This window comes from Oryx dammah, unplaced genomic scaffold, assembly GCF_014754425.2.
Source record: "Oryx dammah isolate SB20612 unplaced genomic scaffold, SCBI_Odam_1.1 HiC_scaffold_29, whole genome shotgun sequence".
Classification (NCBI taxonomy): domain Eukaryota; kingdom Metazoa; phylum Chordata; class Mammalia; order Artiodactyla; family Bovidae; genus Oryx; species Oryx dammah.
The window spans coordinates 88,495,184-88,514,868 of record NW_024070213.1 but is presented as its reverse complement, the minus strand read 5'-3'; the positions used below and the strand labels follow the sequence as shown (position 1 = coordinate 88,514,868).

At 40.7% G+C, this 19,685-nt stretch overlaps 1 protein-coding gene across 5 annotated transcripts in view; it reads left to right on the top strand.

Annotated features, from left to right (window-relative positions):
- LOC120858173 (natural resistance-associated macrophage protein 2) overlaps positions 1–9,400 on the top strand; it is a 32,906-nt gene extending 23,506 nt beyond the window's left edge. For all 5 annotated transcript variants that reach the window (XM_040234066.1, XM_040234065.1, XM_040234069.1 and 2 more), the window contains exons 16-17: positions 1,465–1,518; positions 7,876–9,400. In XM_040234066.1, the coding sequence (XP_040090000.1) occupies positions 1,465–1,518; positions 7,876–7,953 (132 nt within the window). In that variant the 3' untranslated portion in view covers positions 7,954–9,400. The remainder of the gene's footprint in view (positions 1–1,464; positions 1,519–7,875) is intronic.
- Positions 9,401–19,685: the final 10,285 nt, after the last annotated feature.

Sequence of the window (19,685 nt, the reverse complement as noted above, 5' to 3'; positions counted from 1 at the left end):
GTGACTAAAGAATATTTTTAACCATAAATTTTCCCTCGGTTCCTAAGAGCTATCATTTTTCTAAATCTGTCACTCTGTCTGGTTTCCATTCCTAAAAATTCCTAAAAGAGAGTGTAGTATGTTTGAAGAACTTAAAGATCAGCTGTGTAGAAAGTAGAGTGGTATGAGATGGGGTTGGAGAATGGAGGTGTGTCTTGTGATTTCAAATCTCTGGAGGGGACACATGTGGGTTCACAGCACTGCCCAGCTCTACTGCTTAATAGCTGTCCAATGACGACTCAAGTAAATAGTTATAATCTCTCGTTGAATTATTCTAGAATTACTAAAGAATGATGGTTATAAAACAAGCTATATAGAAAAGGAATGCAAAATAAATAATAATAAAAAGAAAAAGAATGCAGAATTATAAATACCTAGATAATAAAAAAAATTGTCAAGAGTCTAGAGTAAATTATGTAAAATGGTAATAGTAGTTGCCTTTGGATGGTGGGATTATGGATATATTCTTTTCTCTATTTTCACCTTCTTCTGTAACATTACTTATATCAAGGAAAAGCAGCTATGCCAGCAACACATCTCCCTCATTATTCTAGACAGGTTTCTCTAAAAATCACAGTGGGTGAGGACTGGGGACAGCCGAGTTTATACCATGTCTACTGCAAAAAATGGGAAGACTGGATGATAGAAACCCCTGCTCATCCTGACAACACCTAGCCCCCATGTCAGGGTCTGCCAGAGGGTAGATACTTGATTGGGAATATCATTTTAATGAATGTTGAGAAATTATGTTTTAGATAGATATATCTCTGCTTTTTTCCTCCACACTAAGATTATACTGACCCTCCAATATAAGGACTTACTCCCAGGAAACCCAAGTAACTCAGTATGGCCTTGACAGAAATTGTTTTAATAATTTGCTGTATGGTGACCCTTGGTGGCGTAGTGGTTAGAATTTCTGGCTTTCACTTCAAAATCCCAGATTCAGTCCCTGGTAAGGGAACTGAGCTCTGCAACAGACCCCCACCCCGGCCCCCCAAAAAAGTGCTGTAGAACTTAAGGGGATCCTTCCTTCATGCAGATCAGTTATGACAGTGCTGAGTCATTCTTAGTCACCCTGAGGCTGTAGAAAATGTTGAAGACCCATTTTCAAGGCTGGGGACTGATTCTAGATGAATTCCTGCTGTTTAGTTCAGGAGACTATTGCAGTTGTGTTAGCCAGTTGGTCATTGCCCTGCATTGTGAGGAGTGGAGTAGGACTGAAATGGGGTAGTGGTCTTCAAGGAATTCTGCCTGAGAGTTAGATAAACACACCACAAATACAAAGCAGTAGGAACAGAGGGAGCTGAGAATTGAAATTAGTGCAGCAAAGAGGTTTGCATCTGAGCAGTGCATTTGTGGGCGGTGAGGGGGCTAAGTGGGCTCTCCAGACGGGTCAGCGAATGATGACCATATTTTCTCTTTTAGGGTTGGCAATGTTTGATTGCACTGGGCATGTCCTTCCTGGACTGTGGGCACACGGTAAGCATCTCTAAGGTCCTGCTGACCGAAGAAGCCACCACTGGCTATCCTAAGTAAACACTGTTCACAGGCAGCCATCAGAGCCAGTGTGTTTCTATGGTTTACTGTGTGAACATAGCCAAAGGTATGTGCTGTTGCACAGACTGCATTTAGGACTCGGCTGTTTGTTGGGAAAGACATTGTTGCATATTTGTTTGAAAGATAGCATTATTTTTCCTCCTGAACTCCTAACCTGGTAACTGGATTTAGGATCTTTGACAGCTTGATACCTGTTCTCAAACAGCACTGAATTCTTTCACTGTCCCAGGGTCAGTTGTTTTATTTTTATGTGAGATAGTTCTTAATGCATGATTCTTAACAAGACTGACTATATGTTAAAAAAACATATTTGGAGAATGCAATACAGTTTTCATAATACAAATTATAGAATAGGTATGCAAGTTTTATTTATCAAAAGATAATGGATTTAAAAGTCTGAGAAGTACTTTCCTTATGCATACCCTTTGAATTAATTATAAAAAATAAAACCTCAATTAGGGTGGTTTGATTCATATTAAATATAAACTTACGAGATAGTCTACCTCCATCAGGTTCAGGATTCTTTTAACTTATTTTCACTTTAATTTCATTGAATGTTAAGAGGGGTAAGAAAGCATTAAAGAAGATGATAAATGGACAGATGGTAAAACTCACTTGTGGTCATGGTGACTAATACTAATCTCTTCTGAAAATCACTCTGATGATTTCCCTCAGAGATTGAGAGCTTACTGAAATGTTCTTGGGAGTCCCAATTTTAATAACTCTCATGTTAGTACAGAGCTCTCTTGATGGTATTTCTTTTTGAGCACTTGGAGTAGAGAAACCTTCCCCTTCCTCCTCCAGGAGGGTAGTGATAGAAAAAGATGGTAGCATGTATGAACTGATGTTCTCAAGAGACTTTGGGGTGAGGAGAAAAAACTTGAAAGAAGAGGAACCATCTGTTTTATTCCTGAAAAACACCTTCTACCAGAATCGTCATGTTTTTCTGAAGCATGCCCAAGACGACTTGCCAGGCAATCTCAGGAGCTCTGGATGTAAGCGTTGGAAAGCCCGCTCCCTCTCAGCGAGTGCTTTGGTGTCACTGGTTGCCAAGTTCTCTCTGCAGGGTTGCACTGGGCTACCTCTCTTCAGCCATTCCCTCAGAGGGAAAAACGTTGAGACCAGATGGTGGAGCTCTGGAGTCAGAGGAAATGGGTCCCTTCAGCGTGGAGCTGCTGCTCTTCAGCCACTTCTGACATTTTTACATGTGGAGCCTGGGACCATGTGATTATCTCAAACCAAGTCACATTGTCCGGTGGAGATAAATAATCAGGTCTTTTGTAGCCACTGACTTGGTGAGAACAGTAATGGGAATGCAATCAAAGGACCTTTCATTTTTGGTGTAATTCCTGTTGATTGATGTTCTCTGTTCACCTGAGCCCCTAAAGGCATTGTTTCCTGTGCTCTGTACACAGTCTAAAGTGCAGACTGAATGGACTGTCGTTTACATGGCTTTAAGGGTAAACTTCTGTGTTCCACTGACCGTACCTTTACCTCAGCCCCTCCAGTGACGTAGCACAGAATCACGAGAGACAAACTCCCCAACCGTTCCTCCCTCTCCCCTACCATCATCCCCTAAGCTGTTCACAAGGGCATTCTGGAGATATCGGGGACTGACCTCTTAAGTTCTCGTCTGGCCTCGGTAGGTGAGGGCCATGTTGACAAAGTTCTTTGTAAAAGATTGTACACTAACATCATTTACCTTTGCCTGGAGTCTGGCTGGGTCCAGTCAGTCTCAGATTCACAAATATTTAGAAGCCCAGGTAAAAGCTGCTAGTTTTCTTTTCAAAGTTATGTATGTGTCTTGCAGTGATGAAAATTTTTTCCCAGTTAAATGTCAGTTTATGTCACTCTGTGTGTAGTATTTTACAGTGTTAAAAGCACTCCCATACTGTGTTCCACCTAATGCTTTCAGATGGAAAGTGCACTTTCTATCCAGCCACTACTCTGGGTGCAGTAAACAATGCTTAGAGCTGACAGCTCCCAGTGCCAGCATGTGCACGCTGCTTGTGTGAAATGTTTAAGGATACACAATTGTACTTTATGTAAGTTGGTCCTTGTTCTTTATAAATGTGGCATGAAATAACTGCTGCTATAGCATACTGGGAATTATCAGCAATGGGGAAGAACTGCAGTTTGGCTCCTGTGAGGTCCTGCTAGTGATTTTAGGAGTGGTTACAATGAGCTTTTAGGGGCCATTTAACAATATGTAAACTTGGTTTGTAATTAAAAAGTTTTTTTTTCCTTTTTCCAATTTGGTTTCCTGGATATTTTTTTTAAAACCTTGAAAATACTCTATGATTGGGATCTCAACAACTTTGAAATACTGAAACATCGACTACTACCTGGATTGACATACTAGATTCACACTGTTCATGATTTTTCTCTTTAGAAGGGATAGAGGAATACATTTGACCTCCCTGGACATCTAGGTGTTAGGGGTGTTTCATGGAGGCATGAAATAAAAATTCTGCATGTAATTTATATCAGCTCTTCATGTGTATACTCAGCCTTTCATGTCCAGTGTTCCTCCAAATGTGTGATTTCATGTTCTCAGATTCATCCTGCCTGGGATCATGTATTTCTGTCTTATTTACCTTTGAAAAAATATGTATATGAGGAGACTCTTGAGGTTCAAATTCAATTTGTTCAAGGTTCAACATAGGTTTAGTTCCCAGAAGGCTTGATGAATTATAAACACCAAGCACTAATTTCTATCACTGATTTAATTAGTTTTGCCATTGCTAAATGTTACATCATTAAAATATTTAAAATTGAGAAAAAAACTGTCATTCTGCCTTTTTCTACTCTAAGCTGAACATTTTTCTGTCTGTAGTCTTGTTTCACCATTGAGGTAGGCGTTTATATTCTGTATATGCTGCCAATAAAAAGTATGAGTATTTGAAAGGTGAAAGGAAAATTGTTTAACTTAGAAATGAAAGCATATAAATACAAAGACCGGATAGAAATACAAAACTCAGACACAGTAAACTGCTAGTCTTGTCACCAAACACATGGCATGAAAAACTAAGTCAGCCCTTAATTTGTTTCAGGATTGTCACTCTGTTGCAAGCCTTCCCTGTCTGTCTTACAGGAACTAAATCCTGTGAATAACACCACAGACGTCATCTGAGAATTTTCTTTTCCATGCTGTCCTTCTCATTTAACTCACCCTTCTTACCTTGGTTTTGTTTTGTTTTGTTAAATCTTTTTTTGGCTCTGCCATATGCCTTCGGGGATCTTAGCTCCTGCCCAGGGATTGACCCCATGGCAGGAATGGGGCTCATGGCATAAAAGCTTAGAATTCTAACCACTAAGACTCTATTTGGGTGTAATTTCATAGCTAACATAGGGCACGTCACAGTTTGAAGGTCCTGGTTTGAGACTTCCTCTAGCTCTGCCCTCCGCGGTGCTCTGTGTTCTTTCCTTGGGCAGGGCCCGTGAATCCAGATGTGCCACCTTTTGACACCTTAGCTTGGGAACATTAAAAACACATTATTATGGTAGTTGGGGTCTAAGCACACTGTGTGTGTGTGTGTGTGTGTGTGTGTGTGTGTGTATGTGTGTGTGCGTGCAGGTTTAGTTGTGTCTGACTCTTTTCAACCCCATAAACTATATCCCACCGGGCTCCTGTGTCCATGAGATTTTACAGGCAAGAATACGGAAGTGGGTTGCCATTTTCTACTCCAGGAGATCTTCCCAACCCAGGAATTGGACCCACATCTCTTGGGCCTCCTGCATTGACCGGCAGATTCGTTACCTCTGAGCCGCCTGGGAAGCCCTCAGCGCGCACATGATCTCACGTCATTCTTACAGCAAAAGGATATATATATATAAGGCAACTGAAGGGCCAGAAACTAAAATAACGCATCACTGAGCAGCAGGCATTTGGCATTTGTGCCTGACTAGCTTAATTCCAGAACCCATGTTATTTTTACTAATCATCCGATACAATACGTAGTATACGCTTAATAGTACACTTTAGACACCAAGCTTTGGTGTTAAGCAGCACCAAGAATAGTACCATATCAAAGATACTTCTCTTAATACTCTGATGAGTGCTAGAATATGTTTTAGGTCAAAAGTTGCCAGTTCATAGACTAATTTTGTTTGGTCTGTGCTAAATTTTCAAAAGTACCTGAATGCTTTTTCTGGTGGGTGTGGAAAATGGGCAGGGCCAGCAATAAGTAAGAACCGATAGTTTATTCATTTGCGTACCTCTCTGCCCTTGAAAGGTTTAGCCAGTTCCTCTGCTATTTAGCTCCATTTCTCAGTGTCCCTGAGCAATAACAACAAACTTTTCCAATGAAGGAATTTTCTCTACTAAGCCATGAAGTGATACAACCTGGAGGTCATGGAGCTAAAAATGCAGCCCTTGCTTACTACACGCCCACCCCACCACCTTAGTTCACTTAAGAAAAGGCCGCAGTGGATTGTCAGTGTATCTGACAATTGCTCTTGGTTACTAAAACTGGAGTCACAAAACCCTGAAGTGAGTATAAAGGCTGAAATCTGAAGTGCTGTGCTTCTGCCCTAAGGCCAGTGTGACTCAGTAATTCCTAGCCTTCTAGTTGAGAATAGTTTTATCATGGGCCCTGTTTTGTCCTCATCTTCACACAGTCATCGTAAACCTCTGATGGGCATTTTTAATGTCTAAAAAAATTGCTGAAGACTAAAATGAGATAGGTTTCCCAGGTGGCGCAGTGGTCAAGAATTGGTCGGCCAGTGCAGGAGACGCAAGAGATGTGGTGCAATCCCTGGGTCATGAAAATTCCCTGGACTAGGAAATGGCAACCCATTCCAGTATTACTGCCTGGAAAATTCCATGAACAGAAGAACCTAGCTGGCTATACAGTCCATGGGATCAGAGTCGGTCGTGACATCACACCCACCCACACACGCACAAAATGAGATAGTTTATTAATGTCCTTGGCATTTTAAAGTGCAGCATTTATTCCCGTTTTACAAATGAGTAGGATAAGGCTCAAGAAGGATACATAACTTGCTCAAGGTCATAGGAAATGGCAAGAGTTGGAGCTTGATCCCAGTCCCAGTGCCTTTTGCACTATATTCTACTAGAAATATTTCTGTGAATTTATAGTGTGCATTTGGCATCTTGAGCACTCATATGATCTCATTTGATTCTTACAACAGAAGGTTCAGTCTCTATAGAGATGAGACAACTGAAAGGCCCAAAAGAGGCTGTTGGTACCAAGGGGCAACATTCTTAAAACCCCTGGTACCAGTAGGGCTAAAAGGAGACTCAGTGATGGTCCCATGGTGAATGCAAAGGAGAGGAAAAGAGTAAGCTACAACTTCACAAATGCTGATAAAAATCATCTGGATTAGGCCTCCTGGAGTGAGTCTGGCAAATATTTTTTTTGCTTTGTTTTCATATTTATTTTTTGTCCACCTTGGGTCTCGGTTGCGTCTTGTGGGATCTTTCATTGCCACATGCAGACTTCTCTCTAGTTGCTGCTTGTGGGTTCCAGAGCCAGAGCTTGCTTAGTTGCCCCCAGGAATCTGCAATCACAGTTCCCTGTCCAGGGGTCAAACCTTCTGCCTGGCAAGTTGGATTCTTAACCACTGGACCACCAGGGAAGTTCCTGGCAATGTGTTTTAAAGGCAGCTAAAGTAATTCTTATAAAGTCTGATAAACGTCTGGGATCCTTTTCTCTTAGCACATGCCGTTTTATGTTTCTTTCTTTTGTTTAATGAAAGGCTTTTTCTGCTCAGGTGCCAAAGGATAATTAGGGCCCAGACAATAGGGCTCAGAATTTAGACTATTTGAAATTTGATTTCTTTTCTTTTTTGGTGGGGGGGGGCCGTTCTGTGCAGCTAATGGGATCTTAGTTCCCTGACCTGGGATTGAACCTGAACCCTCTGCAGGGAAAGCACAGAGTCCTAATCACTGGACCGCCAGGGAACTCCCTGAAATTTGAGTTCTAACACACTTAGTATTAAGGTATAAAAGCTCGCAGTACGTTTGCTCTTAATATCCTGATCAGAAACACCCATGCAGAGGTAATGTCACAAGAATAGTTAAAGTGCAAATTTTGTATTTGGCACTAACAAATCCTTAACTATTTCAGCTGCTGTCAGTTATCTTATATATATAGTAAACCATTCATGTATTTATAAGCCATTTATTTTCTGAAAGAAAACCAGTATAGCAGAACTGCAGTAAGAGCTACTTTTATATGCTGATTATAGATACTTGAATGCCAATTTTAAATACTTATAAATCAGTCTAACCCTTTTCCATCTTTTTGTCCTCAGTACCATCTGGGATTGACAGTTCAACCTGAACTCTACCTTCTGAACACCGTGGATGCTGACTCACTTGTGTCTAGATGACTGACAGCCGGAGGGACTATATAAGACCCACTTTGTCTTAGTCCTTTTGTGCCAAGTGTCCTGTTAACATTTCTCTTGTTTGTTCAGTGGTGAGTTTTGTTCAAACATTTTGAACAAAAGGTAAAAATTTCCTCATGGGAAGGGTGTTGAAGCTGACAGCTGTTAAGTGTAGGTCAGAGACCCACCCACCTCACAACAGCCCTACAACTGCCAGAGTTAAATGATTAGCCTATGATGGCCACACACCCCTATGGGCTTGTGTCTGGACTTTGGGAATTTTAAAAATATATATGTGTGTATGTTTATGTAAACCTGAACTTACTGGTTTGGGTAGAGTTTTATATAAAAATGATATTTTGTATTTTTTAAACAAATTTGTTCAGATAAATCATATTTATTTTGTCTAAATCACATGTAACAAAGGAAAAAGAGCACTGCTCTTTTTCAGAATGAACTGGTCAAATAGACTGATTTTTAAAGTGATACTTGACTGTGGCCAGTTAAACTTGACTTGGATTTAATCAACCAACCCTTGGTAACTACTGGTACTAGCACATCATTTCCAAAAGAAGACATTTCTTTTCTTTGGCAGTCTTACTTCATCTTGGTTGTCGGTGTGCTCTGTGATTATTATTTTTCTCTGTTGTTGTTTTTCTTGAGTTTTTTTTTCAGAGATATGATGGTATTTTCCAAAGAGCTTACTACGTAGTAACAATATCCAGAAATCATACTTTAACCAATAATCAGTTTTCCATGCTGCATTGTAACTCAGCCCATTCTAGCATTTTAGGTATAAAAAGAATTCTAACACTGAACTTTATAAAGCCCAACAGAAGATAATGGAGGTATTAGTTTTCTTTCTAATGTGTGTATAGTCCCACCATGTCTTGTCTTCCCCCTTTTCCCATTAATACTCCAGACACCATTTCTAGGCCAAAGTCTGTTTCCTGGAGTGGCTGATGTTTCTAATGCTGACTCTCCAAGGGAATGCTAAGCATTTTAAGTTTATTTCTACCAAGTAGTATGAGATTAGACCCACACTGGGACTTGGAAGATTGGTCCACATGTTATAAACTGCCTGCCCACGTATGGATTATAGATATTTTGACTCTTCTTCCTAAGCAGAATTTTTTTCTATAACATTTTTATAATAAAACATTTAATACTTAAAACTTTCTGCAGAAAGTTTCTGCATATTGATCTGATTGAAAAGTCAGAACATTTTCAACACCAGGCTCACAGCCCTTCATGGAAGTGCAGTTGACCTACACTGAATGGCAGCTATCCATTTTTAATGGAATACAGTCTGTGCCTTCTCTCATTTCCTTCCAGCCCCAAAGGCTTTGAGTTTGCAAACCCTGCAGCCTTTGTGTTTGAGCATCATTTTCCTCTTTGAGCATAAACCTCACTGCCTTACTCTAAAACTTTGCACATTTCAGTAAGACTTTACATTGCCTTGGTCATTTATAATGATCCTGTAAGTGGCACGGATTTTTTTCTAAGATGATTCTTAAAATTCCCTCATTTCTAATTTGTGACCCTTGAAACTTCTGATAAGAACAATAGCCTTGCAACTCAGGTTAGAGACCTTCTGATCTTATAAGTAAAACTGAATTAACATCATTTATCAGCTTTTATTTGAAAAAGAGACTTCAAAAATAAGAGTTTCAGTGTTTTGGTTCTTTATACAGAGACAGCAACTCTATATGAATCAGTTTGTTGCATTTTTTTCTCCCTCCCTGGGCAGTTCCATTTCTCAGTAGTTTCATTACCAGAGGATGTTTGGGAAAAGAAAAAAAAAAAAGGAGAAAGAATCCTGTTTTACAGCTCATAAAAAGATAAGGTGGTTGGTTAAATAGAGATTAAGTACTTGAGGGGTTTCTGTAGCTTTTCTCCATTCTTAAATTGTATCTTATTAGGAACAGACTAGAGTTTACAGCAAAAATTTATAAGTATACCTCTCAGGTCATACAACTCCTGTAATCAGAAAACTTTATAATAAAGCAAGCCGAATCATGCTAAAACCAGTGGAGGAGACTGATGTCTAACAGTAAGTCTTGGACAGACTTTTTTGCTAAGTTAATATTTAATCATTCCTTATGATTTACAGTCTGGATTTCATGATACGTGTTTATATAGAAAATAATATACTCAGTCTCCCCACTTTTTTTGACCCCACTGTGTGGAATGTGGGATTCTCCATCAGGGATTGAACTTGTGCCCCACCACTCCTGCAGTGGAAGTGCAGAGTCTTAACCGCTGGACCACAAGGGGAAGTCCCAATATAGTCAATCTTAAGATTAACCTCGATTCATATACCCACTCAGTTTCTGAGGTTTAACACTATGGAGTCAGTTTGTAAAAGGGTACTCTGATAGTACATATCCAGGATATCAGAAAAATGCAATTAAATAGTTGTTACTGAACAGCTGCTGCTATATAACTGTGTGCTGGCCTAATAAAAAAGTAGTCAGAGCATACCCAATAGTCAGAGAGGCATCAGAGGTTATAGCAGCCGGTAAAAATAGACTTCTGAATTTTATTTTATTTTATTATTATTTTTTTTAACCGTGTAAAAAAACCTGCATCTTCTTTATTTTCAATACTTTAATTTCAGAACAAAATAAACAGAAAAAACACAACACACAACATTTAAACCCCATGTCAAACGTGGAGAGGAATAGGGCTTGAGGCCCATGTATCCTGCCTTAGAAGGACAGAAATAAAACCACTAGACATCAGCAGAGGGAACCACATGGGCCAGGGCCACTGGGGCTGCTGCTGCGGCAGGACTCATGGGGACGCTATACAGAGGGAGCAGTCTGCAGGTATAAACTCCTAGTCTACTTCTTCCATGCGAGAGGCGTCCTCGTCACCCTCAAGGGGGGGAATCTCATCAGGAACAGCAGCACTGTGCTCTCCTCTGGCTTCTCACTTGAGGATCCCCAGACCCACTCCAAGCGCATCTACTGCATGATAAAGCTTGGCCTGGGCATTGATGAAGATGAGGTGACAGCAGAGGAGCCCAGTGCTGCTGTTCCTGAATTTTAAACATGATATTAAGCAGCGAGCCTTTGCCCCAGAAGTATTGTGCACATTCAGGTTTGTGTCTGTTTATAGGGTCTTCTCTCAGTGACCTCCCTTTGTCCAAGCTAATGTGGGTAAATGGGCTTCCTGCATACTTTTCTCCATAAATGATTTTATGTTTTAATTTAAGCATAATTTTTGAGCTCTTATGTATAGCTACTTTTAATATTTTTCATTGCTTTTTTCTGAGCAATGAATACATTAGTACTTTCAGAGTAAGGGTATCACAAAATTCTGGAATCTTTTGGGTTTTGAGAAGAGCCCATTTCTGAGTTAACACTTCAGTTCATCTATTTTTAATGCTGAACATGTTTTGGGAGAGGGGGATCTTTCTGGTAGCCTGATTAGAAGTATCTTCATTGTGTAATCAACATGAAGGATGACATTTCTATGCCAGAGGTCTTAAAATTTCCTGATTTCATGGAAAATATTATAGCCAACTGCTGGAATGTTTACTGTAGAGTAGTAGAGTAGTTGCATTCTTTCTTCGCCTGTTTTCTAAAGAGGACAGTGTTGATTGAAACATGTCTGTTTGTTGGTGGCACTTGAAGAGCCTCTTAGTACGTGCAGATGGCAACTTTAAAAATAATTACCCTGAGCCAGTAGAGAAGCAGAGAAGGCAGTGGCACCCCATTCCAGTACTCTTGCCTGGAAAATCCCATGGATGGAGGAGCCTGGTGGGCTGCAGTCCACGGGATTGCGAAGAGTTGGACATGACTGAGTGACTTCACTTTCACTTTTCACTTTCATGCATTGGAGAAGGAAATGGCAACCCACTCCAGTGTTCTTGCCTGGAGAATCCCAGGGACGGGGGAGCGTGGTGGGCTGCCGTCTATGGGGTTGCACAGAGTCGGACATGACTGAAGCGACTTAGCAGCAGCAGCAGTAGAGAAGAGTATATAATACACAGAACAACGAGTTAATGTTTAGAATGCAGATATATTTTCAATATTGTTGCATCTTTCCCTTTTCCAAATACTAGACTTGACCTTCCAGTCAGAGTATTTCTGCACTACAGAAAACATAAAGAAGAGGAAATCATTACCACAGATCATATTACATGCATTTTAGTGCACTTTTTGTTTTTTACCTTGCATTCTTGATTTTATCTCAGTGGGTACTTTTTTTTTCCTTTGGTTTTCTTTCCCAGAAGTGCCTGGCAGGCTATACTTCCATGGGGTTGCAATGAGTTGAACACAACTGAGTCACTAAGCACATTTCTTTCCCAGGCCTGGAGTCAGAATAAATCTGATGTATAGCAGTTATGACTTCAACAAGGTGGAACTAGTTTCTAGAACCCTAGGCTTACAGAGGAGCTTGAGGCCTCAGGTATACTTCACATTTATTATCTTCTTTGTTTTTTGTGTTTTCTGCAGTGTCATGCCAGATTAGCAGTAGCACAAATGGACTAAATCTTTCCACTCCCACAATACTGCCATTTGAAGGGAAAGGGATTTGGTTTTTTTTTTGGAATTTACCTTTGTATTCCCAGAAATACTTTTGAGAAGTATAAAGATGAATACACAAATATTTAAATATTAGACATTTATGTTTGTGGTAAATTAGGTTTCTGTATAAGAGTGAGGTGCACAGCGATGAACCAATTTTTAAAAGAAACTTCACTGAGCCTCAGGCAGTGTGCTAACCTGCGTGTGTCACTGTGCTTGTCTGGTACACTCCCACATGCCGCCTCCCGGCTGAACCAAATTTAAATAACAATGTGGCCGTTCATTCGCCTCTGATGTGATTTTTGCCCATTCTAAAAAGGAGTTTATGAAAGCCTTAATTACCTTGCCCTGTTTGGAGAGAATTAAGTGATGAATAGAGCGTCATGTCTAATATGGATAGTGAAAGTTTTTCTGTAGCCATTATATAACTCCTGATTTTCAGATTGATTTGGCATAATATAGATTGTTTTCTGCTGCTAACTAGAAAATAAAAATTTTAAAAGTCAGAAAATCATGTCCTAGGTTCTAAAGGACATCAACAAAGGTATTTTTGAGTTGACTATTTATGGTAGTTGATTTGGAAATCAACATCTTAAAAAATTGAAGGCTGTGAGAATTCTGACTTAAATTTCTGCAGTATAATTTGCTACATATTGAAAATTCATTTTTCTTAAGTACTTTTCAGAAGACTTCTTATTTTTCTTGTATATGGCTTCAGTTTTTGGTAATTCTTATAGAGTAGAGAACACCTATAAGCAAAAAGTTGTATATCAATAGAATATTGATAGGAAACAAACACTGAATTTCATCACTTGTATTTTTTCTATAACAATTGAAAGCAAACACCCTCTATCTTATTATTTTTTGGCTTGGATCATACAGCTGACTCCAGAACTGGGGGTAAAAAAATGTAAGAGCCCTTTAGGATAAGTATAAATCTGAGTTTATGATGTTATTATGCCACCCTAAAGTTTGAATTTTAAAATATTAGAAGGGGAAGTGGGAAGATTTGGCAAGATCTTGAGATTAAAAACAATAAACACTTCTACTTAGCAAACATCTATTCATTATTGTTCTTAGTATTGTACTTAGTATTCTGATAAAAAGAAAAGTGAATGGATTGTAATCCCTGCTTCTAGGAATTTACCATTCAGTGGATGAATTAGCTGTGTTGAGGCAGATGAGACAGGTGTACATCTTCCCCAAGGATGAGGTCCTAGGGCCCTGCAGAAATGGGGGAGGGCCTGGAAAAATTGCATGAGGAAGAGCTGATTCAGTGAATTCCAGGGAAGTCAGCAAATGTTCATACGCAAAGCAAGATAGGGAGCAGCAGATTTAAACTGCATTCCATAACAGTTGTCAAGGCATCAGCTATCTTAGGTTGTCTAAACTAAGCCTTTGCTTCATTTTTTTTCTGCTTTATTTATGACACTTCTTGTTAATAACTACAGAGTCTATAGTGTCAGTAAGTTCATTGTTCTCATCCCAATCAGATAGCAAAATGAGGCAGATGTCTGCATCATTTTCTAATGAAATAGTACTGTAACTATCATAAGATGCATAAAATTCAAGCCAAAACATGTTTAAACTTGAATCGTGGTATCTATGGAAACAGCATTCTCAGGTTCAAAGAGAATTATGTGACTCATTTGCCTGTGCTTATTAGACACAGTTATTAACCTTTTGCCTACCTCTTAAGGCTTTATAGGTGGCACAGTGGTAAAGAATCTGCCTTCCAATGCAGGAGACGTAGGAGACTCAGGTTCAATCCCTAATTCAGGAAGATCCCCTGGAGTAGGAAATGGCAACCCCCTTGGACCAACCCAGTATTCTTGCCTGGAAAATTCCACAGACAAAAATTTCTGGTGGGCTACAGTCCACGGGGTTGCAAAAAGTTGGATACGACTGACTCCACACTCACACTACTTCTTAAATGTAGGTGTTTCCCAGAGCTCTCCCAACCCTTTTCTCAGCTCGCTCACACCTGTTGCTTCACTGGTAAGCAAGTTAGATCTGTCTTCTGAGTGTGAGACCTATATATAGATTATATTATATGTGACGTTTCTGCCTCCCATAGGTAGGTGTATATAAATAAGTGTGTGGCTATTTACAATAATAGCCAGGACATAGACGCAACCTAGATGTCCATCGGTAGACGAATGGATAAGAAAGCTGTGGTACATATATACAATGGAATGTTACTCAGCTATTAAAAAGAATGCATTTGAATCAGTCATGAGGTGGATGAAACGAGCCTATTATACAGAACGGAGTAAGTCAGAAAGAAAAACACCAATACAGTATATTAACCCATATATATGGAATTTAGAAAGATGGTTACGATGACCCTATATGCAAGACAGCAAAAGAGACGCAGATGTAAAGAACAGACTTTTGGACTCTGGGAGAAGGCAAGGGTGGGATGATTTGAGAGAATAGCACTGAAACATGTATATTATCATGTGTGAAATAGATCGTCAGTCCAGGTTCGATGCTCAGGGCTGGTGCACTGGGATGACCCTGAGGGATGGGATGGGGAGGGAGGTGGAAGGGAGGTTCAGGATGGGGAACACATGTACACCCATGGTTGATTCATGTGAATGTATGGCAAAAACCACCACAATATTGTAAAGTAATTTAAAAAAAGTGTTGAACATGCCCCTCAAAATGTGCAGTTATAAACCACGTAAATATGCTATAGTCAGTCTATTACTGGTAAAGATTTTTAGATTTGGTTTTGGCTCTGCAGTGTGGTATGCAGGATCTTAATTCCCACTGACCAGGAACTGAACCCGTGCCCCCTGCATTGGGAGTTTAACCACTGAACTGCCAAGGAAATCCCCCAGGCAGGCACCTTTCTCAACTGCTACTCTATTTCACTCCCCTGTTTAAACTCTTCAGTGGCTTACTTCATCTTGTTACTCCTCAACTAGCAACCATGTTAATCTATTGGGGCTTTGTTTTATATCAGTTTAGCTAACCTGTTACTATGTTTTCCAGAATTGCCTTCTCTGCAGAGTTATGGGTTAGCTTGGCCATGAGTGGCATTTTGCTTGAGATTTGAAGGTGAAAGGTGAAGCAGCAGCTGCCAGATTATTTTTGCACTTGGAAGGCTTGGTACAGAGCACCAGATGCTGTTACAGTTTGTGTGTGTTGTTTATCTGCTGGCTCACTGCACTGTTGTTGGGCAGCAGTCAGGCCCATAGATCCTTCAGTTGCTTGTGGATCTCTTCCACGGCTCGTGGGCCAGGTGTGAATTAGCTCCATGATAGAGGCTGCCAGCTTTTCCTAAAGGTCATGCCATCAAGGTTAGAGTCAGCAAGACTCTGACTCAAGTTTCCACCTGTCTTTGTGGTTCTAGTTCATCCTTGCAGATTCTAGTTTCTCTTTCCTTCTCAGTTGCTGCCTTGTTAACTTTGGGTACCAGGATTAGAAATATAACCAACAGCCTAACACGGACTGTTTAACCAGCTCCCCAAATTGCTTGAGGTATTGTCTTTTTAATAAATCTCTTTTTATATATCATTACTAGTAGTTTTAGAAGGAAATGGCAACCCACTTCAGTATTCTTGCCTGGGAAATCCCATGGAGGGAGAAACCTGGCTACAGTCCATGGAATTGCAAAAGAATTGGACACAACTTAACAACTAAACAACAACCAAAACAACTAGTAGTTTTGCTTATCTGATTGAACAGACTGAAACAAAATTTGGTATTAGAAGCTTCCAGAGGAACATAACTCTTAGGATTCTGGGTTATCTGGGGTTGGTTCTCTTGATCTGATATAAGGTGTTAATGGCCTTTCCCCCAACTCCAGTGGCAAAGAGTATGCTGGCAGTCCATGGCATGCGTTAGCAAAACTTTGCAGAGACCCTTAATTGGGTGCCTATAGAAAGCAAGGCTTTGGGTGATCAAGTTTTTACTGCCATAGAACATTTAGTGGAAATAAGGAGTATACTACAATTGGTTACTTCTAAGTGTGCTGGAGACCTTGGGAAAACTATATGATGGGTTCATGTTTTTTGTTTTTGAGAAGCAATTTTATTTCTTTATTAAGGTACACCAGGTCTTAGTTGCACCATGTGGGATCTAATTCCCTGACCAAGTATCAAACCCAGGCCCCCTTCATTGGAAGCTCAGAGTCTTAGCCACTGGACCACAAGGGAAGTCCCTGGGTTCATGGCTCTTAATTCCTAGTTTAAGTTTGTGTGAGGGACCTGAAAGTTTTATGACTTTGCAAAAAAAAACTATTAACTCCTTAGGCATGAGATTGATATTTCTGAAAAATATACAAAGAGGCTAATCTTGTAAGTGATTAATTACAACACAAATTAAATTCCCAACCTCACAACCTCTCGTGTTAAAGTTTAGGGCATTGCTTTGGAAGGAGTAGGACTCTGAAAATTGAGATGGGGACAAATGGGCAGATTTCAGTGCAAATGGGTCCTTGAGCCCCAGTGTCTTACAGACACTCCTTTGCCAGGAGAAACAGTCCTTTGATCTCTGTCTGATAATGACTGAAACTTAGACCAAAAAGTAGTCTCCACTTAAAGAAGCTGAAATACCAGAACTTCCTTAGTATACTTCCATGGTAGAGCGGTGATTCTTTACTGGTATCATTGTGTTGCCCAGGGAAATCTGGCAATGTCTGGAGATAATTTGTTTATCACAAAGCCGGCGGGGGGGGGGGAGGGGGGGTCGTGGTACCATTGGAATCTAGTGGGTAGAGGCCAGGGATACTGTTGAACTTACTAAAATGCACAGGACAGACAGTCCTCCACAACGAAGAATAATCCAGTCCAAAATGTCATTGTGTTGAGATTGAGAAACTTTGCCATAAAAGAAGGTATCCAAGGCCTTAGGGAGATTGGAATATTAAATTTGATTTATCCTGCTCATGTGTGCTATGCGTGTGTGCTCATTTGTGACCGACTCTTTGCAATCCTATAGACTATAACCCGCCGGGGTCCTCTGTCTTAAGAGATTTCCCAGGCAAGAATAGTGCAGTGGGCTGCCATTTCCTTCTCCAGAGGACCTACCCCTGACTCAGGGATTGAACCTGGGTCTCCTGCAACGGCAGGCAGATTCTTTACCCCAGAGCCGCCTTTATCCTGCTCATCCACCCGCTAAATATATCTCCTTCCTTCTACAAAGCTGTGAGAAATACATTTATGAAGTGAGCCCTGGTCTCCTTGAAGAGATTTATGGTAATGGTTTTCTGTAAGCCAGAAATGACAGTAGCAATTTCAGGGCTTCCTGAATTCAGTGGGAATGATGAAATTATAGATTGGCAGGGGTAAAGCGGCAGCATTTATTTGGCAAAAACAATGACTGTATGGTGACTGTAATGGGCAGCAAAGCCTAAGCAGTGATCAGCGCAGTCTAAGCCAAAACGATCTTTGATATTGGCTAATTCATTATCATGTACCTAGAATTGCAAGTGGTGAGCAGCGTGTAAGCGGAAAATCTCTAGGTTTGATGAGCAAAGTGAAGTAAAGTTGCTCAGTTGTGTCCGACTCTTTGCAACCCCATGGACTGTAGCCTGCCAGGCTCCTCTGTCCATGGGATTCTCCAGGCAAGAATACTGGAGTGGGTTGCCATTTCCTTCTCCAGGGATCTTCCCAACCCAGGGATCGAACCCGGTTCTCCTGCATTGCAGGCAGACGCTTTATCCTCTGAGCCACCAGGGAAGCCCCTTGATGAGCAAACGTTTGACTTAATTCATCACAATAAAGAGCTGTGGCCCCTCAACCAGTTCCTGAATTTGAGTTTAACTCACAGACCCAAAGTCCCTGCAGTAAAGAGGTCAGATCTCCTTAAGGACAGACCCTGTTTCACAGCCCCAGATGCTAATATTACATATCTTCCTTCTAGTCTTCCCCAAGGAACCTGTGACTATTCAGTAGGGTGCTTGTGTAAGAGGAAGAGGGAAATAATCATATATGTGGGACACTTAAATATTGGCTCTGAATTTACACTAATGCCTGAGAACTAGTTTGTTTTACCAGCCAATCTAGGAGTTTATGGTTGGATCAGTGGAGGTGTGCGCTGGGTCTATTTTATATTTGGTCTGCTGGGTCCCTGAACCTACCTTATGTTATTTCCTCAGCGATGGAATGTTTAATTGGAACAGTTCAGTTCAGTTCAGTCGCTCAGTCGTGTCTGACTCTTTGCGACCCCATCCATGGACTGCAGCACGCCAGGCCTCCCTGTCCATCACCAACTCCCAGAGTCTACCCAAACCCATGTCCATCAAGTTGGTGATGCCATCCAACCATCTCATCCTCTGTCGTCCCCTTTTCCTCCTGCCCTCAATCTTTCCCAACATCATGGTCTTTTCAAACGAGTCAGCTCTTCGCATCAGGTGGTCAAAGTATTGGAGTTTCAGCTGTAGCATCAGTCCTTCTAAAGAATACCCAGGGCTGATCTTTAGAATGGACTGGTTGGATCTCCTTGCAGTCCAAGGGACTCTCAAGAGTCTTCTCCAACACCACAGTTCAAAAGCATCAGTTCTTCGGCACTCAGCTTTCTTTATAGTCCAACTCTCACATCCATACATGACCACTGGAAAAACCATAGCCTTGACTAGATGGACCTTTGTTGGCAAAGTAATGTCTCTGCTTTTTAATATGCCGTCTAGGCTGATCATAACTTTCCTTCCAAGGAGTAAGCGTCTTTTACATACTCAGTAACTATCAGAATCCTCACATTGGTTCTCTGACCTGTGGAGTAAAGGCTCTTATGGAAGGGAATGTGAAGTATAAACCATCCTAAATGCTTCTGTTACCAAAGCAACATTATATTCCCAGAGGAACTGTAGAGCTTAGTGTCATCAGCAATAATTATAAAGATGCCAGGCTGGTGATTTCTACAACATCTTTCTTCATTTTGCCTCTGGCCAGAAGGCAGATAGATCTTACAGAGTGAGAATGAATTTCTATAAATGTAATCAGGTGGTCAGTCTAATTGGAACTGCTATACAGGTGTGGTTTCATTCCTGTAGCAAATCAACACAATTTTTGGTATTTGGTTTTCAGCTGTTAATCTGATGGATTGTTTTTTTCTGTACCCCTTTTAGTATAAAAAGACTGTCAGAAGCAGTCTGCTTTCATCTGGCAGGGCCAGTGGTATACTTTCAGTGTTCAGTCTCAGGGCTGTGTGAACTCTCCAGCTCTATGCCACAATCTAGTCTGTAAG